The sequence below is a fragment of the Staurois parvus genome, unplaced genomic scaffold, assembly GCF_062004578.1.
Source record: "Staurois parvus isolate SC_StPar_1 unplaced genomic scaffold, SC_StPar_1.0 ptg000423l, whole genome shotgun sequence".
Lineage (NCBI taxonomy): Eukaryota > Metazoa > Chordata > Amphibia > Anura > Ranidae > Staurois > Staurois parvus.
Window position 1 is genome coordinate 2,090,903 of NW_028318219.1, and position 21,381 is coordinate 2,112,283.

The 21,381-nt window shown below is 43.6% G+C and overlaps 1 protein-coding gene and 1 pseudogene across 4 annotated transcripts in view; one reads left to right on the forward strand and one right to left on the reverse strand.

Moving 5' to 3' along the window:
- ARHGEF1 (Rho guanine nucleotide exchange factor 1) overlaps nt 1-21,381 on the forward strand; it is a 162,308-nt gene that overhangs the window by 55,087 nt on the left and 85,840 nt on the right. For all 4 annotated transcript variants that reach the window (XM_089687347.1, XM_089687344.1, XM_089687346.1 and 1 more), the window contains exons 2-6: nt 3,493-3,556; nt 5,256-5,327; nt 11,482-11,595; nt 17,146-17,244; nt 18,861-18,897. In XM_089687347.1, the coding sequence (XP_089543473.1) occupies nt 3,530-3,556; nt 5,256-5,327; nt 11,482-11,595; nt 17,146-17,244; nt 18,861-18,897 (349 nt within the window). In that variant the 5' untranslated portion in view covers nt 3,493-3,529. The remainder of the gene's footprint in view (nt 1-3,492; nt 3,557-5,255; nt 5,328-11,481; nt 11,596-17,145; nt 17,245-18,860; nt 18,898-21,381) is intronic.
- Nucleotides 9,255-9,372, reverse strand: LOC149454570 (U2 spliceosomal RNA; annotated as a pseudogene).

Sequence of the window (21,381 nt, forward strand, 5' to 3'; positions counted from 1 at the left end):
GGGCAGCAAGGTGTGCATGTTCCAGGACATTCTTAATGTGGTTGTAGCCTGCATCGAGTCCATCCCCAAGCGCAGGAGCATTTGTGTTTGCTGGTTCTTTGTCAATTCACTTACCTTTGCTCCGCGCGTTCCTCTCGCCGTGTTCCCGCGCCGTTCCGGTCTTCAGGGCGGACTGTGAGAGGAGCCTAGCTCCCCTCCCCTCACGTTCGTTACGCTGCCCCGCCTACACACATCCTGACAGCCACATCCGCGGGCCGGATTAAAAGGTCCGCCGGACCGTATACGGCCCGCGGGCCGTAATTTGCCCATTGCTGTCCTAGAAGAAGGATCAGCTTTTGTTACTGGAACACATTAAAGGACGTTTCCACCCAAAACAATTAAAGTAGATGTAAATCCAAACACTAAAATCTTAGCTTGCATATGTTAAGTCCTTCCCCCTGACTTCGGCACCCCAGCTGTTGTGACACTGCAAGTTTCAGGAGGCATTGCAAGATTCTGACCGCTATAAACATGACTTTCAAGGTACAGGCATGATGGAACTTGTAGTTACACAACAGCTAGAGGGCAAATGTTTGCTTATCCCTGTACTAGTAAATCAAACGTCTGGAGGCATTTTTAGCCTTCCCAGCCATATGATCACTGTGATTGGATTTCATGGAAATGGGAGTTCACCTTTCTGGCTCCTGATCATTACTATGTCTCAAGGAGCATGCCAGGGCACCCGCGGTTGCCTGAATATTCAAACAACGACTGCATCTGATAGGATGCAGTCGCTATTTGACTGAAAGTTTTCCACCTAGCTCCTTCAATTTTGTAATCAAAATTTGTCTAGCCTGGTGGTGCCTACGTAGTCTCTAATGGCTTGGAAGCTGATGCCATGCCATGTCTACAGTTTTTTCTTGTCTTTTGCAGCACAATCCCATTTTCTAACCACTCCCTGTAGTATGTCTGAAGTCTCTGACAGCTTTCCATAGCATTACAATATTAAGTGTGGTCCTTTAGTGAAGTCCAGGACCGCACTTGAGGCCTCTTAGGCCTTTTATCAAGAAAGCTGACCACCACTGATCTAAATCCCACCTGGATGACCTCTATTTTGCAAAAAGCTCTGTGTATTATAACAAATGTCTTGTTCTTTTTAATAAAATAGTGCTTTTCCTATTTTTTCATCCTTATTGTTTATCTTGATAAAGCTGATTTCCCATCTGTTCAGCCACTTGCTCCAGCACCTGCTGCACCTCCTTGCTGTGGACCGGCTTCCTGACAGTGACAATGGTTAGCCATGCAAGCAGGGGTGGACTGACCATTTGGAAACTCGGGCACTGCCCGAGGGCCCGGGGTCAGTAGGGGGCCCCATGAGATGCCCCTGGTACCTTTTTCATAGGCTTTTTTGAGTTTGGGCAAGGACACAGGGGCCCCATGATCCCCTATTGCCCGGGGGCCCCATGAGTTGTCAGTCCGCCCCTGCATGCAAGTACAACCTGTGCTAATACCCACTTGTAGTCTTCGTTGGAAGCCTGTGTGACACAAATGGGAGGCAATTGTCATCCCATTACAGGACGTTCCTGAACAATGACCTCTATAGTAAGATCACCAGGTGTTCCTTAAATAAATCGGAGGATTTTATAATATTAAAATACAAGTTTTGGAAATTAAATGAACATGTTAAAGCTTCTATAAGATTTTCGCGATTGGGTTTACATCTACTTTAATTAGTTTATAGCTGGCATGAAGGTGCACGTGGGAGGGGAAAATCATAACAATACAAAAGGGATGTTGGCACGGCATGAGCAGATACTGGGAAGGATGCCTGTACTGGAGATAAGGATTAGACAGCACATTCCATATTCCCTCCCTGCAGACAACAGCAGCTGGGATTCTGCAAGTGCCTTGGGGGTGAGGAGAAGAATAGCTGTCCCTGGCTACACCCTCTGTCAGTGCCACCACTGCTGAGAACACTTTGACTATGGGAGGTGTATGGAGATTGCGGGGAGGAGAGATTTGTCCTGCATACCTGGAATTCTTCTCCTGTCTCTAGCACAGTCCATTATTCTGCTCATTCATCACCTCTCACCCCTTTCCAACCTGTTTGTTATCCTGCTTGGGGTATGCTGTGGGCACCAGGGGTCAGATTAAAGCCTCTTTATTTATTTTTTTACTTGCCATGGATAATGGATCATCAAAGCGACTGGCTCTACCTCTTTTGTAAATACTTTATTCTGTCATGTAAAATATGAAGACACCTTCAAAAATATTTAGGTTAATGCAACCCCCGTTGCATAAAATAAATGTAAAAGAGAAGAAAGTAAAGTTGCCTTTCCTAGTTTCTAATCTACAGTGGTGGCATAAAGGTCAGCATGAGGCTTCAGTGATCACCTTGGGAGACCCAGGAGATCAAAGCTTTCCGAGGTTTCTGTTTCTAAGTGCATTATGTGAGAAGATTTCCAAGGATTGGGGTGGTGTTCAGTGGCATGGGCACCAAGAAAGGGGAGTATAGGCTTCAGGGGCATAACTACAGATCATGGAACACCATTGCAAACATTTGACCCCTTGACCACCTCTGTATTGTCATGATCTAAATATAAAGTTTATTTTATTAAGCCATTCTCAAACAGAGTTACTCCATAGGTTAGGGGCTTCTTGAACTGTGGATGATTGACCTTTCATTTGATGTTGCCTGCCTAAATCTGGGACCAATGCCATGTGAGTGAGCCAGTGGCATGACATCAGTTATCTTTTTACCTGTCTGTAAGAGTGGCATTCTGACCACCACTCTAAGGGGTATTCTGCCACCAATTTATAGAATGTTTTCCCCCAATAACCCCCAATTAATTGGTTTTAGCAGGGTTCCCTCAGTGGTTCCTCTGGGGTAAAAGGTTGAGAAAGGCTGTCCGAAACCAAGGGCAAGTAGCAGAGGAACTGTCTGCATTGTCAGAACACCACTAGGGACTGCTGCCGTGGATGGAAGATGTTACGGAAGAGTGAGGCATCAGTGCAGGACATTTATTTTTCACCTTAATTTTTGACCTAACTACGTCTACAAACGTCTTTAAAATTAGATTCTTAAAAAAAAAAAACAGTTCAAACTGCCTTTCTCAACCTTTTTATTCAAGAAAAAATGTTTAGGTCTTGGGAAGCCCGTACTAAAACCAAAATGTGGGGGGAAAATGCCCCCCACGTTGGTTGTCAGTAGAAAGAATGCAGCTTCTACAGAGGTGGTCAGAATGCCACCCTTACAGACAGCTAAAAACATAATTGGTGTCATGCATCTGGCTTTACTAAGGGGGGTTGGCCTAATGAATTATACAGGGCCCAATAAATGAAAGGATAATCAGTCACAGCTCCAATGGACCCCTAGCAACCTCTTGAAGAGTCCTGGTTGAGAATGGCTGATTTAAACTATAACACAGATCCCACTTGAAGCTAAAAAATCGCAGAAAGTTTCTTCTTCTTTTATGAACAAGACGCATTACGTCTCCTCTTTATGTCTTTTAGGTCCCTCTCTGGCTCCCTGAACACCTAGACCATTAGAATGGATCAAGAAGACGGTCATTATGGGGTGAGTTTTGTCATGGGTTTTTTTTTTTTTATATCACAAAATTAATGTTTGTGTATCTGCCTTATCCATGGAGAATGTGGTCAGCTGTACAACATTTTCTCTGTGACTGTATTTTTCCATTCGGTCTCTTGTTTTATCAGTGTTAACAGGAAGATCTATAGATTTTGTAACCACTGGTATTTGGCACGCAGGCCTAATATTAGTAGGATTAGGTGTTAGGCACGCTGAAGCTAAACTGGGCCCTATTTATCAGCAACTGTCAGAGAAGAATTTTCTGTCAAGGTTGGCCATAACAGCCTATCAGAGTTATTAATTTTATTCTCTCGTTGTGCATAGAAGAATACATTGGAGGAGCTGATTGGTTGGTATGGCCAAGCAAACAATTTTGGATCATTCCTCATTGGGATACACAGATAAGAGGTCCAATGATGAATGCTTAGTCTGCAGGATTAGTCATCTGCTATGTTGGTTTTATCTGACAGATGTTGATAGACCAGAAGAATACTGTCCACCTGTACAGAGCAGAGGGCAATAGTAGCATTTGCTCCAGACCTGTTCATCTCTTGAATGATGATTTCTTCCACCAAACCTGCAAATGATCTGAATAGCTAGATATTTGGCTTGATTTACTAAAACTAGAGAGTGCAAAATCTGTTGCAGCTCTGCGTAGAAACCAATCGGCTTCCAAGTTTTTATGTCAAAGCTTAATTCAACGAGCTGATGTCTGTTTGGCTACCATGCACAGCTGCACCAGATTTTGCACTCTTTAGTTTTAGTAAATCAACTCCTCTGCATGGGAAACGCGGGCCTGAGCACTGTGACATAGATGAAAGTCACATATTCCCCCTATAATTGCAAGCCCTAGACATTTTGCAGTGACTTCATCAGATGATGTAGTGTTATCCTATGGGGTTTATTTACTAAAGCTGGAGAGTCCAAAATCAGACTCCCTTCTGCATAGAAACCAATCGGCTTCTAACCTCAGCTTGTTCAATGAAGCTTTGGCAATGAAACCTGGAAGCTGATTGGTTTCTATGCAGAAGGGAGTCTGATTTTGGACTCTCCAGCTTTAGTAAATAAACCCCTATGTGTCCATGCACACTACTTCAGGTGATTAGCATTTTTTGAGCTTCAGCATCTAGGAGCAGAAAAAAAATGTCTTTGTAGAGCTTTTAGGAGCATTTTTTCAGCAGACAAAAACCGCTAAACGCCGCTAATTGCTACTGAAACTCTCCTAACAGCTTTTTTTTTCTACATGTACTGTAAAAATGCTAATAAAGCGCTAACTCTTCTAAACACTACTACCTGCGTTTTTTATACAGTGTTCTTTCCAGCATTTTTTAGCTTATAAAAACCGCTAGTGTGCATAGAGCCTTAGTGTTTCTCACAAATAAAGCCTAGGTATCTGGTCATGTGAGCGCTACTAAAGGGGGTCACATGACTAATTCTCTTTCAGAAAAGATTTTTTGATCAAAGGCTTATAGCCATGTGACCTGCACTGAATGGAGAAAAAGTCAGGAAAAGTTTGTAGTTTAGCCCTTCTTTTAGTTTGTATTTATCCATCGCAGCAAGACTGGGTTAGCTGTATGTTAACATCAGAGTTATGGTCCACTTTAATATAAAGACTGTTCTTTATCATGGCTGAACATGACTAGTGTATTTTCTGTAACGGGAAAATGTCTTTTTCTTTTCTATCCAGGGTTCCCACTCCATGACCAGCCCCTCCATCATAGGAGCGGAGGATGAAGACTTTGAGAATGATATTGAGCCGGTCAGTATTTGCTGAGCCATTGAAATTTGCCTTTACTCCTTAATTAGATGTTATTTTTGCAGTTTACGTGGAAAAAAAATGTGATTATATGCTTGCTCTTTTATATTCATAGTAGTGTATTAAATTTTGAGATGATGGCTGAACCCTTAGACAATATAGCTAATGCCACAGATAAAAAGTACATAAGGGGCTTTTTACCTGCTAAAGAATTTCTGTTTAATAAGCCTGGACAGCAAAGTCAGGATAACGACCCCACTATCTTTAAGGGATGGTTCACATGCACTTTGATATCTGAAGAGTGATTTGTGCTTGGATCACTCTTCAGAGTTCATTTGACAGCCTTCTTTTTTAATTATTATATATTTTATTAAATTTTCTTTTAGGAAAAAATACTTTACAAAACTACCATATAATCTTATTAGATCATACACATAAACTTTATCCCCATACCCTCCCCAAAACACCCCTGTCCAATCTCGTCTTATCCTCTCTTTCCCCTCCTATTGATCTAGTCATGTATGTAGATCTCTTTTAACCATTTAAATTCTCTGGTACTACTATTGGGGGACCTTAATTTTTATGTATTTTTCTGATGTTTTAAACTCATACCATCTACTCCAAATCTTTGTAAACTTTTCCATTTCATCTTTCTCCATGTAACAAAGTTCCTCCATCCTGCTAACATATTCAACTCTTTCTATCCAATCCCTCATTGTTGGCGGATCCTGGGCTTTCCAAAACCCTTTGCCGCACCAATCAGATGGTATAATAAACTGTTTTTATATTGTTTTACCGACAACTCTGTTCTATGGAAAAGACATACCCACGGATCCTTCTGGATAGATGTCCCCCAAATCTCCTGTATATGATAAATTATCTCCTGCCAAAATAACTGAATTTTTGGGCATCCCACCATATATGAGCCATTGTCCCTATTGCCCCACACCCTCTCCAGCATAAAGGTGTGCATACCATCTAGACCAGCGGTTCTCAACCTGTGGGTCGCGACCCCTTTGGGGGTCGAACAACCCTTTCACAGGGGTCTCCTAAGACCATCGGAAAACACATATTTCCAATAGTCTTAGGAACCGAGACACCACTCCTCTATCAGTCTCCAGGCGGGTCCGCCCACATGCAGATACGTCCACATTTCCCTGGACGCGATGTGTGCGCGGGATGACATGCCGCCCCTGTCATCTGGCTACATCCCCGGGATCACTCAACAGCTCAGCCTCCTCGCCAGTGATTGGCCGCCGGAACTGTAGCTCAGGAGAGGCACACAGGCGGCCAATCACCGGCGAGGAGGAGGAGCCGAGCAGCAGCGCGAAGATCAAAGAAGATCGAGCAAGGGAGCGGCCGGAGAAGGAAGACAGCTGACATGTAAGTGTCTGTAGTGTGCAGATGGTGCTGCTGCAGCCAGGTATGATGGCTGTAGATGGGAGAGGGAGGGAGCATGCCCAGGCTGGAGCAGGAGTCAGCAAGGTAAGTATCATTGGTGTCAGTAGGAGGAATAGTGCCCCATCATTGGTGTCACTAATACCAATGATGGGGCACTATTCCTCCCACTGACACCAATGATGGGGCACTATTTCCTCCCCCCCCCCCCCACTGACACCAACGATGGGGCACTATTCCTCCCCCCACTGACACCAACGATGGGGCACTATTCCTCCCCCCACTGACACCAACGATGGGGCACTATTCCTCCCCCCACTGACACCAACGATGGGGCACTATTCCTCCCCCCACTGACACCAACGATGGGGCACTATTCCTCCCCCCACTGACACCAACGATGGGGCACTATTCCTCCCCCCACTGACACCAACAATGGGGCACTTTTCCTCCCCCCAATGACACCAACGATGGGGCACTACCCCCCCCCCCCCCTACTGACACCAATGATGGGGCACAATTCCCCCCCACACTAGTATCAATGATGAGGCACTATCCCCCCCCCTCTCCCCCCACTGACACCAATGATGGGGCACTATTCCTCCCACACTGACACCAATGATGGGGCACTATTCCTCCCACTGATACCAATGATGGGGCACTATTCCTCCCACACTGACACCAATGATGGGGCACTATTCCTCCCACACTGACACCAATGATGGAGCACTATTCCTCCCACTGACACCAACGATGTGGCACTATTCCTCCCACTGACACCAACGATGGGGCACTATTCCTCCCACTGACACCAATGATGGGGCACTATTCCTCCCACTGACACCAACGATGGGGCACTATTCCTCCCACTGACGCCAATGATGGGACACTAGTCCTTCCACTGACATCAGTGATGTGGCACTACTCCTCTCACTGACACCAATGATATGGCACTACTCCTCCCACTGCAAAATTACAGTTATGAAGTAGCAACGAAAATAATTTTATGGTTGGGGGTCACCACAACATGAGGAACTGTATTAAAGGGTCACGGCATTAGCAAGGTTGAGAACCACTGATCTAGACAAACATTTATAATTCATCTCACCTATATTCGTGTTCGTCACCCCGTGCATTAACTTAACCATTTTCCTCTTCTGGTGATTATTCATTTTTGTACCCAGTTCTCTTTCCCAACCCTCCAAGAACGACAGAGATCCAGCTCCCCCCAGTTCAACCAGGATCTTGTAAATCCTAGATATTATATGTCCACAATCTGTCTTTGAGCTCAGCAGTCTTTCAAATGGGAGCATGTACCCGGCCATCCTCAGAGGCTGAGGAAGTGTTGAGACAAAATGTCCCAATTGGTAATATCTCACTTTATCTAAAACAGAAAACAAATTCCTTTTTTTCTTCAATTCTTGAAAAGTGCATAACTGCCCTTTATCTAATATATCTCCCAAACGTGCATTTCTATCTTTAAACCATTTTCCCAAAACGTTTCCCTTCCCCGGAGAAAAAAAATTCTGTGTCCACCAATGGTAACAATAATTATATTTCCAACCCATAGACTTGTGTAAACCATCCCAAACTCTCAATACATCCCGTGTCCATCTACTACTATTTTCATCCAATGCCCAAAATTCTTGTGGGATCCATATGATCATCTCCAGCTGTGTTTTACTTAATTCTTTTTTTTTTTTTAAGTCCGCAAACGTGCAGATAACGAAAAACCTGTAAGTGTTCACAAAAAATGTGCAAGTGCAAAACACCACACAAAAAAGTTCACTTAGGGGTGTGCTTTGTCCTTCCCCCAAAGGGGATGGGCCACTACCCTGATCCCCCGGGGCACGAAGCTCCTGACAGGCACAAGGTTCCCATTTGGTCCTCCTGGCCAAAAGGCCTGGTGGTCCACCGTTCCTTGTGTCCAGCCGAAGCCAGACACCCAGTACTTGGTCAGGGGGCTCTCCCAAAGAGAAAACCCCCTAGGAACAGGGGAGGAAGGAACCAAAAGGCCACACATCCTCCCCCTAGACTTCAGGGCAGGCCCGAGGACCCACACCCTCCATCCTGTGAGGAAAACACACACATAAGTAAAGAAAAAGTGACAAAACGTGGGAGGTGCAATAAATTAAATAAATAAAAAATAAAAAAGTGGTCGTGCCAAATAGTGCACAGACCAGGCCCTGAGGCCTGTAGCAAAAATTGCCCTGGTCCTAGCCAAAAGGCCTGGTCCTAAGGGCGCTGTGCAAGAAAAGTGGAAACTCAGTGACCATGTGCCATCTTCACACTGTGGGGTCCCACACCCAGGTGTTACTAGTGGCACCCCTGAGGCGACTACTCAGGGGGCACTGGTTTGCGGACTTTCTGCCTTCCCGACCCCTGGCCAGACAAGGTAGATCCGTCCAAATCAGGAGGAACTGGGTCCTTCCGGTCTCCTCGGGAGAATTACTCACGGGCCCCAGCTTCTACTCGTGGGCACCACGCTTTCTGTCCCCCCGGTACTAGCCGTCCAGACCCCCATCATTCCAGCAGGAGTACTATACAAACAGCCATCTCCACAAGGTTAGGATGACCGTGGAGCACCCCTACTGGACACTGATAAGAACAGATACTACACTTGATCTTAGCCAAAAGGCCGAGAAGCTGTGTTTTACGTAATATGACCGCTTTCTTTAACCCCTTGCACCCAACACTAGTGTACAGCAACTGCATGCAAAGTGGCCCTATTTACATGAATGGGTCACCTTCGGTGAGGGTTACACTTGCTGAAAGCAACAGGGGGTATTATTTCTACCATAGCTGTGAAGCAAAGCATTGTGGCGGCAGCATGTTTACACCCCTAGCTGCTGTCTCTGCAGCTAAAGGGGGAGTGGTAAAAATGCTGCTCAAGCACTGTTGTGAACATTTTAAAACCATTGCTACCCATTAATGCACCTATCACACTAAGATGTGTTACTGATGTGTTTTGAACATCTTTTGATGCATTTGCGTCACATTAAATAATGCTTCCAAAACACCTCCTCTGTGTAGGTTTTCTATTGTATGGATTTTTGTATTATCATCTGGACTAGTAACCCTCTCTAATCACATCTCAATCATGCTGTAAACGCCATGGGGACATTTGTGAGGTGGCACATTTGCAGCATGTGAACATGAATGGAGGCATCTGGGGAGCAGTAAAGCCAACCGAACATGTCGGATACATTTTGGTGCAATGCAACATGAAGCTCCACAAATGCGACCATATGAACAACACTGTCTACTGCAATGCACACAATTGACAGAAAGCATTGACAGGCATTTGTGAGGCTTCAAAAACTAGTTTAAACGTCTCATTAGTTCCTGTTTACACCTGCTTTGCTCTCTGAAGAGTAATCCGTGTTAGGATTGCTCTTCAGAGAACATTAGACAGGCAGTGAAAAGACCCAACGACTCCTCACTGCCTGCTTTAACCACCTAAATGCAGGACAACCACGTTGCAACCGCGCATGTTGTGCTTGGTTGTGGGGCAGTTGCAGTGCAGCCCCATTCACTTGAATGGTTCATGCACAGCAGGAAATACCATCAGGCGAGCTTGACAGCGGTATAATTGCAGTTACGACATGTTTACACCCCTGACAGCTGCCTTAAAAGGGGGGGCAGTAAAAATGAACCCCGCCCCCTGTCTTTCGCAAATGTAAATGAGCCCCTAAAGAATACATTGACTTCCTCATTCCCAGACAGTGAAGAAGCAGCAGCTGACTACTTAGGTTATCCTTATGCTCACTCTACTTTCTCCTCCTCCTAGCAGCTTACACCTTGTCAGCATATTTTCGTGAACATATCCTCTGCATTTTCATTCATTCCTACAAACCTTCTGAATACAAGTTCATGTTTCAAAGCTCCATAGAAATCACTGAAAAGTTTACAATCCATACGCTCATCTGACTATGAATAATTTGACAAAATGAAGTGCAGTCTATCTCACTGGTCTGGAGGTAGGTGAGTCTGAAGCCCACCGTCTATCTATCCATTCAGTCGTATCCGACCCTTGGCGATTGCATGGACCGTCACTCTTAAGCGACTTCTTCCATGAATTCTCTTAGCAATTATTTTTACAGGGTAGGTTGCCAGGTCTTTCCCAAACCCCTACCATGCAGGAGATCCCGCATGGCCAGGGATAAAACTAGGAGAATTTATACAGAAGCCAATTAACCTACCAGCATGTCTTTGGAATGTGGGAGGAAACCAGAGCACTCGGAGGTAACCCACGCGAACACAGGGAGAACATGCAAACTCCATGCAGGAGGTGCCATGGTCGGGAATCGAACCCATGACCACCATACATGGATCGAAATTTGGCAGCTTCAGCAGAGACCGGCATAATTTCGATCCAGGTATGGGCACCCTGGTTTTACAGAAGTCATTCTACTGATCGACTTCTGTACAACCAGCCTGTACGGTTTTTGCCGATTGCTCAATTCCCCCTAGCACTGATCATTACATTCCTGCAGCAGGGGAAGGCTCCCCGATGTCAGAACCAAATGGCACATCGGGGAGGATTCCTACATCCACATCAAATGTGTGGATGAGGGAATCAAAGCATTTTATATTTTTCCTTCAACCCCACCGGTTGAACAAACAAAAATGATGAATGTAAGGGCTGCCGGAGGCCGGGATGGTGGCACAAAGGGAATTCAATAATGAAACATGGTAGATTTCAGAGAACTGTTACTTTAGTTGTTTACTTAACGTTGTCCCCTTATTGTCTTTACAGAATGTTGATGACCAAAGCAGCTATTTCCAGAGCATTGAACTTGTAAAAGAGCACCCTGCTTATATTATGGTGTTCCTGCATCATGTTGTACTACAGTATGACCCAAGTCCAGTGGTAAGATCGTAAGAAGATAGCAGCTACTTATCTGTACCATACCTGTGAAAATGGGGACTGCTTAAAGTGAACCTGTCAGACCACAAAAGTGTATAGACAAACTTGGTGTTGACAAAGAACCTGGTTATCCTTTAAAACTGTATTCTTTGAGCCAAGAAGCCCTTTAATATGTTATGTGTGCTTTACAGAGACCTCAACTTTAACTCTAATTTGGGGCTACCCCTGCTTTATTTTTCTTCTAAATCTTATATCAGGACCTTTAGTAGAACCTTTGTATTTCTTGATTGGCATAGCTGGGGCTTAACTCATGAATGGCACTAGGCATAGAGCATACAAGAGAGCAGAAGATGCCAGAGCTCTGATTTCATAAAAGAGTTCATGGACATTTGTATATCAATTGTATGCAAAGACCGGTATGCACAAGCACCCTTCTTTTCTACTTTTAAGTTCATATATTGGAATCATTACTTAGATTATGTGACAGGTTTACTTAAGTGGTGGCTTCTATGTTTCTTTTTTTTTCTGGATAGTCCCAATTGGAATATGTGTGTAGCATAAAATAACTTAATGTGATGTAACACAGTACAAAGCATGTCATAGTCTATCCCTGCAAACATTTACCTTCTTTATATCCACTGACAAGGGCAAACCCCCAACCCACACTATGACCTGACCGCTATACTCCATTTCCATTGGGACTGATAGCCACATCACTGATGGCCCTCCCATTCAATCAGCATTCATCAAGAAATTTCATTTTTAACCAACATACTTTATACTTTAAAGAGGATCTGTCATTGCCTCCGCTCCACCACCACCCAAAATAATATTGCTGGTATAACTGCAGGCACCTAGAGATTCACATACTTGCAGTAACCTACAAAATAAGCTGAAGTGATAGACCAAATCTCCAGCATTTCCTGTAGTGATGAAGCTTGCATGTCCTGCATGTACATATTGGCCAGTTAAGTCATCCTTTCTCAACCAGGGTGCCTTGAGGTTTCTTCAGGGGGGCCTTGGCGAAATGCCCAAAAATTGCCCAAAACTTGTATACAAGCAAGTGGGTGGAACAAGCCTGCCTTTTAGTTACACAAAGTCACAGGTTTTCATAGTACACTATTATGACCTTCTAGCCACAGGCATCCTGACAGCCAATAACATCATCCGTTGATAAGGAGGTTGTCAGCCGCCTGCACAGCATCCTAGTTTGACCTTCCCCCACCCCTCTCCATCAGTGCTAGGGTCACATTAGCTCAGTGATGGAGAAAAACTGAGGGAGAAGAGAAACATTGGAATACTAGTCAGTACCAATGTGCAAAGTGTATTTGCTTTGAAAGAATAAATCCTCTCTAATGTTGGATGTCGTACATGTGTGGATGTTACTGCATTATATAAAACTATTAGAATAGTTCTTCACATTTTAGACTGGGGTGCCTCAAGACTCTCCATATTTTAAAGGGTGTCTTGACGGAAAAAAGGTTGAGAAACACTGAGTTAAGTAACCCATCATAATGATAGGCCAATAAGACTATGGGGAGCAAGCTCTGAATTCCCATATATGTTGACATTTTTTGCTGTCAGAATGGTCCATCATTTAGGCATAATTACATGGTATTGGAAGCCGCAGCAGCTATGTTCAGTTTCAGGTTGAACTGGATGGACTGGTGTCTTTATTCAACCTTACCGACTATGTACAGACCCCTCTAGGTGCTTGCACTTTATACCTTCAGCAGTTTGTGTTTGGATGTAATAACAGTGTCTAAGTTATAATGCATCCATCAATCTTTATCAACCTTCCTACCCCAGAGGAACCCTTGAAATAGGTTTCAGGTCTTGTGGAACCTCTGCTAAAATCAGTGGGGGAAAATACTTTTAAAGCAGTGGTCAAAATGGCACCCTTACAGATGGAAACAAATATATTCGTTATCATGCGGATGGCTTTGTTGGGCCTAAAAGTATGCAGGAACCATCAGATGGGAGGTCCATTAGCCACAGCTCAACAACCTCATAGCACCTTCTGGAACAGCCTTTCTTCTCATTTTCACCCCAGAGGAACCCCTAAAATAATTACCAGGTCTTGGGGAATCTCTGTTGAAACCAATTAATTGGCAGTCTGGGAAAAATGACCCTTACATTGGTGGCCAGTGGTCAGAATGCCCCCTTGCAGTGGTGGTCAGAATGCCAGCAAATAAGATCATTGGCGTAATACTGCTGACTCTGCCAAGTGGCATTCACTCCGGAATTACTGTATATGGGAGGTCAATGAATCAAGGAACCCTAGCAATCTTTGGAGGAACCCTAAGGTTTCACAGAACCCTGATTTTTTTTTTTTTTTTTTAATTAACATGTAGACATATTTTTTCTTTACACTTCAAAGTGTCCACTTTCTGCAGCATTTCCCCCACTGTTTTTTTCCTATTTCTGTACAACTCTGCTCTGGTTTGTCCTGTGCCAATAGGAACACTTTGGGTACAGTTATTTTGTATGTGTTATTCTGTTGAAAATGCTTTTAAAAGTGTAAAATTATTTTCTTTCTGTTCCATAGTGGATAGATATTTAACACGATTTTAAGTTATATAACATTTCTTTCTCTAAGACGTTGCAATATTAGCACACGTCATGTCACCCCTTTTTTTGTTGTCTTAAAATCTGGGAATTCTATTCAGTTTGCCAGGCAGACCAGGACAGGAAAGGTAGTAAACGCCAGAGTCTTGTATTTCATTTCTGTGAATTGTGTGTTTACTTGTCTTTCTTCCTTTCTTGCTGCTCTCAGAGGGTCAGCTCCATTATACAAGGTGTGTCTGATAGCTTCTTAATGTCTTTTGCCTGTCTCTTTACAACCATCACAACAATCATACTTTTCATCAAAATAACAAACATATGAGAGAATGATACCTTTTACAGTCTGATCCCACCTCGCTTTTTTTCTAGGTTTGGATGGATTGGGGAAGGTTAGAACCTCTATTAGGGTTCTATTGCTAAATTAAAGTAAAAACAAGTCACTGGAAACAGATGTTCAATGGGTCAATAGAATTACCACTGGGCACACTAGCTCCAGTTTGGCAGCACCCCACAAAGTGGGGAGACCCAGAGCTGAGAAGCCATACTGTCCAGAGGCCAGATAAATGTCCAAGAATCCAACGTTTTTAATGATAAATATGGTTCGTAGCAATAAAAGGGAAAAAAAATGTTTTGGTTGCTAAATTGACTTCCATTTCCTCTGGGCTCAGGAGTTTTGACCTAAAGCGGACCTTCACCCAAAAGGAGAAGTTCTGCTTTATTTCCTAATTTATAGAGGTATCCATTCCCCTTTCCGCTGGAATCTCCTAGATGAGGAGTTCTTCCCCTCCTTCCCCCTATACAACCTTCTGGGACTTGTCTTAGGTCCCAGAAGGCTATGGGTCAATCCACAAGGTGCAGCGTGGCTCGCACATTGGCAGTGAGGAGCTGGCTGTAAAGCTGTGAGGAGTCACAGCAGGCTTCCCACAGTTCGGGTCCCCGGTGCTGACATCTTAAGACCAGTGAAGAACAGGCCTGGGTGAGGACAGCGCTGGATCCCTGGAGAAAAAAACAGGCTGAGGTGTTTGGATGCGCCCAGTAGTTTGAACCCTGCTTGTTTTATGAAGCCTTTGCTATTTCATCTACTTCAATTTCAGGGCCAGTTCACGCCACATGTGTTCCAGTGCTTTCTTCTCTGCATCAAAAATACATGGAAAGTAAGTTTTATGGTTTCCAATAGCATAGTTCACACGAGTGCTTGCCGTTCCAGTTCCAGAATAAAAGTAGAACATGCTGCATTTTTCCTGCATAGAACTGTACTGGAGCACGATAAAATGCATCAAAAAGTCACCTACACACATCGAACACTCACCAGACCCCAATAGAGTGAAAACAACAGGAAAAAAAAAAGCATCTGAAACGCATCAAAATCGCATTGGAACATGTAAAAAACATGCATACAGAAACGCATCTGGAATGGATCTGGAGGATTTTGTAGTGTGAATTGACCCTGCAGCTGTGCTGCTTGGTTTCAGACAGCTATGTAGTTTTGATGCTTCAGTTTGTATATGGCAGTCACTTTGGATTTGTAGTCTCGTGTAGTAGACAGTTTAGTCAAATCTTGTTCCAGTTCTAAAGAGAAGTAACAAGCCTTAAAGGTATTACCCTCAGCTACGTTTTTATATTAAAACCATTTCACAATCAACCTAGCAAAACACTACAGCCTTACAGCTACACAGTACTGAAGGTTGCATTTGGCCATACAGTCATACAGGGATATAACTATTCATTTTGGGGTGGAAATCTTTACCTTTGGGATAGCTGTGTATTTGATTCAACCTCTACCCAACATGTCCACCCATTATTCTGAGCTACCTTCATGCTGTTCCCTATGTGTCTTGTGGTCTGATGCCTCAGCATAAAATGATGCTCCGTCATAGAACTCTCAGGTAAGTTTGTTGCTCCCCAGTAGGGACTGTAGTCCAGCAGGGTAATAATGTCCACTTCTGGTATAATTGCCCAAGAACATCCACAATCATGTTTGTCATGGAGTATTCTGCCTGCTTTGACCAGCCTTAGACCGATATATATATGTATGTGTGTGTGTGTGTGTATATATATATATATATATATATGTATGTATGTATGTATATGTGTGTATGTATGTGTATATATATATATATATATATATATATATATATATATATATATATATATATATAATGTGTGTGTGTATGTATGTGTGTGTATATATATATATATATATATATATATATATATATATATAAATATAATATGTGTATGTGTGTATATATATATATATATATATATATATATATATATATATATATATATAAAAAATATATATATATGTGTATGTATGTGTGTATATATATATATGTGTATGTATGTGTATATATATGTGTGTGTATGTATGTGTATATGTATGTGTATATATATATATATATATATATATATATATATATAAATAATATAGCCTGTCAGTTGGTTTGGTTATCCTATATCTCTCAAGGACTCCAGTGGTGAGATCTCTGCACCTGAGCTATCACCTTTGTCCACCCGTTATAAACTCCGGGAGCTGAATGTATCTTAACTGCGTTGCTGAAAAAGTGGAACGTTATAGGTGAATTACAATAGAAATGATAGATGTTTACTTTAGAGTTTCAGATGATACAGCTATTAAAAACTATAGAAAGACTTGTGTCTAGAGTGGAGGTCTTCTTTAATGCGTTCAGTACCTCAGTCTGGTTTTTATTTCTGCTAAAATGGATTACATAACTGATCACATCGGCTGTGTGCAAGTCAGTAGCATCTCATCATCTGAATACATCCCTGATTGTAAAGTCTCTGGGAAGTCATGCACAGACTGCGGCGCTGATGTTGTGAATGTCAATGTAGAACGTACTGCTCTCGGTGTTGTGATATCATATGTAGGACCACAATTTAATGCTTGGCTAAAGAACTGACTTGAGATGAGATTACCTATTTCCTGCTCGCTTTCTAATACCTGTTCCTTTTGTTCACCTGTAGCTCTGCTACCTGCATGTGGAGATCTTGAGAAACCTCACAGCCAAAGAGGGAAAAAAGCTTTTCTTGGATTTTTACAACACGTTCCTCATGAAAGGAGCAGTGAGTATCTATTTATGGAGTTCACTGGAAGTGGTTTAAACTATATCAAAAGTGAAAATGTTTTTTTTTTTAGTTGTGTATAGACTAGGGATTGGTTACAGCGACAATGATATCAACTAAAAATCAAATATAAATGGCATGTCCTTGCTAAAGAAGAGGTATACTAACCTGTCTGGTGGCCCATGTGTCATATTTCCCTTCTGTTTGAGAGTTGCCTCCCCCATCAGGCTCTTCATTGTGTAACATTTCTGGGAGTGTCGGATGTCTGTGTCTCCCAGATGTTCACAGTATTTCCATCTTTTGACCCCCTACTACTCTGTCATATACCCTCTACTGTGTCCTGTAGTAAAATAGGGGTCAGAGGATGGAACCACAGCATGTGTTGGGGGATACAGACATCCAACACTCCCAGAAGTGTCAAAAGCTTGAAGAGTCTGAGGTTGTAACATTTGCATGGAGAGAAGAAAGGTGACATTGGCCACCAGGGAGGTAAGCACTTGCCACTAAGATTTTTTTTTGGGAACAAAATCTGTTTCAATTTGTGTCCCATTGCAAAGATTTACCAGTTATTTAGAAGATACAACAGGAATGTGGAGTACGTCTTTCGAAAATGAAGGGAAAACCCGTCTTTGACAGTTGGCATAAGAATAGGTTTCACACATGGAAGATTTAACCTTCCCTACCGTTACCCTTTATTTTGGCTTTAACCATAACATTTTGTGCCCCTAACATTAGTCACCAGGATAAACAGGGAGGGTTAAAAAATTGACAAGGTATTATAATTCCACTCTCTGTCTATGTATATCACTTCAGTGCTAAATTACCCATCTTCTTGTGTGCTGTATACTCTTGTTCACCATCTTTTTCCCCTTGGCTAAGGAGTGGGACTGTAATATACTAGCCCTTGCTATGCAGATCCAGAAAGAGTTGTATGTACTGGCCCCACATTGGCAGCAACATTGGCAGGTAATCAGAATGCAATCTGCTTCACAGCCTAGGAATCGGCATGAACGACAAGTTCAAGTGTAGGCATGCAACCAAATTTCCATACTCAACAAACTTTATAGCTTGAAGTTTATCACACACATCACCTCATGCCTCTGCTCTGTAATTTCACCCTCTTTTGACTATGCCCTGTAGGAGGGTGAGACACCTTGAGAGAGGAGCAGAGTCTGGCAGGATATGGGAAATGGGTTGCTGGCCTACATATTATTTATTCCATGGAGGTGATGGACCCTGTTTGGGCTATAGCAACCGGAGTTTGAGGACCCAAGTGAGAGCCACCTGGAGTGTTGTCATTCTGACAATAATGAAAAAGCGCATGTGCTGAAGTTGGAGTTTATGCCAACTGGGCAAAGAAATGGTGGAAAGCAGTTCAGTGGTTGCTGTTTGTGGGCATGATTGCTGTTTGTTCTGTTCGACTGGGTGCGCTTTTTCCTGTATGTCCCATAGAATGTCTGAGAGCAAACAGCAGCCACAGGGTAAGACTCTTACAGCATTGTTGATGAGTGATTCAACATTCCTGAATGTCTGCAGCTCTCAGCTGAACAGGAATTGCTATGAGCTCCTGTGATGACAATGAATATTTCTACTTTTTCTTTCTTCTCCCCACTTAGATTTTGCGTGTCCCAAGCAGTGTCTCCTTTGAGCTGGGTGAGTTCTGTTGCACTATACTAGCAATTTCTAGTCCAGTGATTTCATGAAATCTGTGACATTGTAGAAAACAATTTTTTCTGAACTTTATGAAAGTATATGGAAATGCTGAGGCCTATGCTAATGGCAGCTGCAGAGTGTGAAAATCCAGGCAACTGGCAAACTCATTGCTTTGATCAGTCAATGGGAAGCTAAATCCGCAAAAATGCTTTTCATTGAACTTATTAGTACTTCTCCTTTGATGTTATGAGAGGTGTGCACCTTTTTATTAAGAGATTAGAGCATAATTCCAATGTTAGAGGTTATTTCAAAGGCTTGTGAAAATTCAGTCTATCCTTCACTGCAAATTCAACACCAATCTATAGGGACATGGCATTTCTGAGAGTGCAGTCTATCCATTCACTATAGACCAGTGACATCCCTCAGTATGCAGCCCATCCTTTTGCTAGAGATTGATGACATCACTCAATATACAGCCTATCCATTCACTTGAGTCCAGTGACATCCCTTGGTATGCTGACTATCTATCACCTAGAGACTAGTGACATCCCTCAGTATGCAGCCTATCCATTTATCAAAACCAGTGACATCAATCAGTGTGCAGGCTATTCATTCATTAGCGACCATTAACATCGCTCGGTATTCAGCCTATCCAATCACTAGAACAGTAGTCTCCAAACTGAAGTCTGCGGGACAGGTGCTGCCCTTTGCTTGCATTTATCGGGCCCTTGGGGGCATTGTTGCTTCCACTGATATTAAGCACTATTCCTCCCCCTGAAACCAATGATGAGGCACCATTCCTATCACTTACACCAGCACTGGGGCAGTCTTTCCACTAACACTAGCAGCGGGGTGTTAGTCCACCCGCTGACGCCAGCAGCGGGGCGCTGGTCCACCCGCTGACGCCAGCAGCGGGGCGCTGGTCCACCCGCTGACGCCAGCAGCGGGGCGCTGGTCCACCCGCTGACGCCAGCAGCGGGGGCGCTGGTCCACCCGCTGACGCCAGCAGCGGGGGCGCTGGTCCACCCGCTGACGCCAGCAGCGGGGGCGCTGGTCCACCCGCTGACGCCAGCAGCGGGGGCGCTGGTCCACCCGCTGACGCCAGCAGCGGGGCGCTGGTCCACCCGCTGACGCCAGCAGCGGGGCGCTGGTCCTCCCATTGACACCAATGATGGAGCATAATTCCTCCTTCTAATATAAATGATTGGGCTCTATTCCCCCCACTGACACCAACGATGGGGCACTATTCCTCCGCTTACTTACCACAGGCACTATTTTAATATGTTTACTCTCAATAACCACCGAGCCTTAGACACGATCTGGTTCCACTAATGCTGGGGCAGTTTCTACTCGCACTGGCCACAGTCTGGCTCCCCTAAAGCCTGAAGTTTTGAAAACCCTGCAAAAGAGAATAATATCACTCAGCACTGAACCTATCCATTCACTAGAGATGAGTAACATTACTTCGGATACATCCTATCCATTCACCAGAGACCATTGACATCGCTCATTATACAGCTGGTCTAATAATTAGAAACCAGTGACATTATGCTGCTTAGCCTATCCATTGACTAGAGAGCTATTGATAAGAAACCAGTGATGTTACAATACTTGAAGCCCATCAATTGACTGGAGAGCAGTAACATCAGCCAATGTACAGCCTATACATTCACTAAAGACCAGTGCCAGTCACCATTTACTGTGCCATCCAGGGGCGGACTGACCATTTGGAAACTCGGGCACTGCCCGAGGGCCCGGGTTCAGTAGGGGGCCCCATGAGATGCCCTTGGTACCTTTTTCATAGGCTTTTTTGAGTTTGGGCAAGGACACAGGGGCCCCATGATCCCCTATTGCCCAGGGGCCCCATGAGTTGTCAGTCCGCCCCTGGTGCCATCACTTCAAAGTACTAAAAGCAACATTTAACTCAATTCTTGGGAAACTTTATTTTCACTTTAGGGTGGAGCTAGCCCTTAAGATTTTGCTATTGAGCCTTTCTTATTGTAAACAATTCAGGTTGATTTAGTAGGAAGTTCCCTGCTACTCATATTTCCTCCTCTTATGTCACTTTGCTCTCTTCCGCTTTGATCTTTTGTGCCATTTGTAACCAGTTCAGCAATAAGTCAGCTCTTTCAACTATTAATGCGCCTGCAGCAGAAGCCGCTGCGTCCCTGCGGTGAGAACAGACTGTGTATAGTGTTCTTGTTGGTGCACAAAGGCAAATCGCTTCCTGCAGAGATGTGAAGCTGATAAAAGTGAGCGCATGGTTTTCCTGTCCCCTCCCGCTAGTAGAGGCGACCAATATTTTCTCTGCTGTTTTGTCGTCCTCTCCTGGCCACTAAGGGTAATGCTGACATAAATGCATTAGCATTCAGTAGATTAAATTCCATCTTTAAAATCTGATTTCTCTTTAATACATAAGTAACATATTGTGTGTGCTTAATAATAACCATTTACACCGTGTTCCAAATTATTATGCAAATTATA